Consider the following 2,903-nt stretch of genomic DNA (forward strand, 5'->3'; position numbering starts at 1 on the left):
CTAAGAATCAATGTCAAAGATTTGGTTGTAAATTAATGATAAACCGAACTAACCAATAAATTTAAACCGATCCTTAAAAAATAATTTAAATCGATGTCAATAATTTAGTTATGAATTTTAGTATACAAATCGATTAAATCGAACCGACAATACATCAAAATCGGTACTTCAAAACAAATTTCAAATCGACGTCAACAATTTTGTAGTGCATTTGAGTGTACAACCCTACTAAACCAACCAAAAAAACCCTAAACCGATAATTCAAGAATGTCTCAAACGAACGTCAACAATTTAGTTATGCAGTGCAAACTAACCGAATTGAATGTATTTGGATATTTTAACTTTTCAAACCACAATTTTTGCCGCTAATATTTTTGTCCTTACCTGTCAACTAACAGAAAACACTCCAAAAGCAAAACCGTTTTACTCTCTACCATATATACCAGTGTATATAATTGACGTATTTGTTGATAATTGTATTCTACGCTCTCGAAATTAAGCAATCAATTTCTTCTTCTTCTGAAAATAAATGGAGGGTGGTAACAAGTCTAAGAGAGGTTTTAGAAAGGGCGGTGAAAAGAAGAAATCAATTTCAAGGTCGGTCAAGGCCGGTCTTCAGTTTCCGGTGGGTAGGATCGGGCGGTTCTTGAAGCAAGGTCGTTATGGTAAGCGTGTTGGAAGAGGAGCTCCTGTTTACCTAGCAGCTGTTCTCGAGTATCTTGCGGCTGAGGTACATATAAATTATTTAATATCTTCTGTATTGATTGATGATGCTAATATATAATCAATTAGGTTCTTGAGTTGGCTGGGATTGCAGCTACAGATAACAAGAAAAGTAGGATAACTCCAAGACATCTTCAATTGGCGGTGAGAAATGATGAAGAGCTTGGGAAGCTTCTTGCAGGGGTAACATTTGCTTATGGAGGTGTCTTGCCCAATATTAACCCTGTCCTTCTTCCCAAGAAGAAAGACAAGGCCGCGGCCGAGGAGGAGGAAACAGATAATTCTCCATCCAAGGCTAAGGTGGTCAGTACCAAGGCCAAGAAGTCACCTAGAAAGGCAGCTGCGGCAATTTAACTTCTTCTTTTATCTTTTTAGGTTAACAAAACTCTTTTTAGTTTTCTTGCAATTCTCTGTTTCAATTCTCCATTTATGACATTTAGTTGTAATTCTTTGTAATTAATCTCAAGAATTCTCTGTGTTTGATTTGTTGTACAAATGGAATGTTTTTTTTATTTCACATTTATATTTGGTTTATGGTACTTCATTGTTCCTACAATTATGCTTTTTAATTTCTTTATTTTAATAATCATTTATGGTTTCAACATAACCAATAAAAGAACATGCCCATAATTGGAATCTTGCAATAGCTCAACTTACAACAAAAGATTGGTTAAATATTATTTTTTTCAATTGAATTATTATATAATAATATATTAATTCAGAAAATCCCAAGTATTGAGAAACAAGTTTGTATGGGAGTGTAGAAATATATAAGACATTTATTTATTAGTCAATTGTCAAATTAGTTACTATCACATTTACATGGTCTTGTGTGGTCCATCCAATATTACTATATTTCCCTCCATTTTTTTTTTATAAATTTCTAGATTTTCTATGAATCATAAATAAATTATATATATATATATATATATATATATATATATATATATATATATATATATATATATATATATATATATATATATATATATATATATATATATATATATGTTTGATTAATACTTTTCTCTAAAATCACACTAACAAATTATTAAGCAATTGTAACTTAGAATCCGTAACAAAATAACTAATAACTTTCATTATTGATTTATAAATTTTCTTTAATTTCACTTTCTTTGTACTTTCATTTATCATTTTATAACTATGGAGTACACCATTAGTTTTTTTTTTCTGGTGCATCCTCCTCACAGGAGTAACAATTGGTTGAGGGATTCAAAACAATGAAGTTCTTTTACCTATATTATATATATATACTATCTTCTAATATTATGTCATTCTATATCTATGTAATTTCATCATTTAAAACTTTAATTTACCTTCTATATATTCCATAATGGAGCTTGTATTTCTGAACATTGTATAAGTAAATAAGGTTTCTTATCCACGACCAACACTTGTACCTTCACCGACCACTAAACATTTTCTTAAGGATATTAGTGAGGACGATTTTAACAACAACCCTATTCGGTATGAACAAGAACAACCAATTGATAATTCTTGAGAAAACATATTTTGTAGGTGTATTTTGATATTATTTGTTGGAATTATTCTTTGAGAAGTGAAAAGAATAATTTATTCCTAGTTATTTGTTAACTATATGTTAACTAATTTAATAACCGATTCCTAATTATTTTCTAACTAATTTCTTGCCCCGATGGTGGCGAAGCTTAAGACAACTACTATACAGAAGCGTGCTAGCTAAATTCGGCCTGTATTTTTGTGTCGTAGGGGTGGGATATTTCCATTTAATTATATGTTAGATCATCTCGAACAAACTCAACTCTATTATAGGTTTTAACCCTCCAACCCACCTGCAAACTCAACTGCATTTTTGGTTTTCCTGCAAAATCTTTCTCCTCCAAATCCAAATAGGCAGGGACACTGTTCACATACTCAAAAGTTTTCAAAACTTTTATTTCAGTCCTTTTAGTTTGTTTTTAATTAATTTATATAACTTATTTATATTTTAATTTATTTATATTTTAATTTGTTTACATGTTTTATTTATTTATATTTAATTCATGATAGCCTTAATTTGTTTATATAATTAACTTATATTTAAATTTGTTTATATTTATATTTTATATTTTTTACGTATTATAAATTTATAATAATAAATAATATAGATAAAAAAAATAAATAATAAAACAATTTTAATA

At 28.8% G+C, this 2,903-nt stretch overlaps 1 protein-coding gene across 1 annotated transcript; it reads left to right on the plus strand.

Annotated features, from left to right (window-relative positions):
• Nucleotides 1–529: 529 nt before the first annotated feature.
• LOC124910578 (histone H2A-like) lies at nt 530–1,077 on the plus strand. The gene is made up of 2 exons (XM_047451252.1): nt 530–730; nt 793–1,077. The coding sequence occupies exons 1-2, from the start codon at nt 530–532 to the stop codon at nt 1,075–1,077; spliced, it is 486 nt and encodes a 161-aa protein (XP_047307208.1).
• The last annotated feature ends 1,826 nt before the right edge of the window (nt 1,078–2,903 follow it).

The sequence above is a fragment of the Impatiens glandulifera genome, chromosome 1 (genome assembly GCF_907164915.1).
Source record: "Impatiens glandulifera chromosome 1, dImpGla2.1, whole genome shotgun sequence".
NCBI lineage: Eukaryota > Viridiplantae > Streptophyta > Magnoliopsida > Ericales > Balsaminaceae > Impatiens > Impatiens glandulifera.

What these genes read in the sequence shown, in the direction of transcription:
- LOC124910578 (XM_047451252.1), top strand. Translation starts at nt 530, where the DNA reads ATGGAGGGTGGTAACAAGTCTAAGAGAGGTTTTAGAAAGGGCGGTGAA. An exon ending in TCGAGTATCTTGCGGCTGAG is followed by an intron (nt 731 to 792) that starts GTACATATAAAT and finishes ATAATCAATTAG; the next exon opens with GTTCTTGAGTTGGCTGGGAT.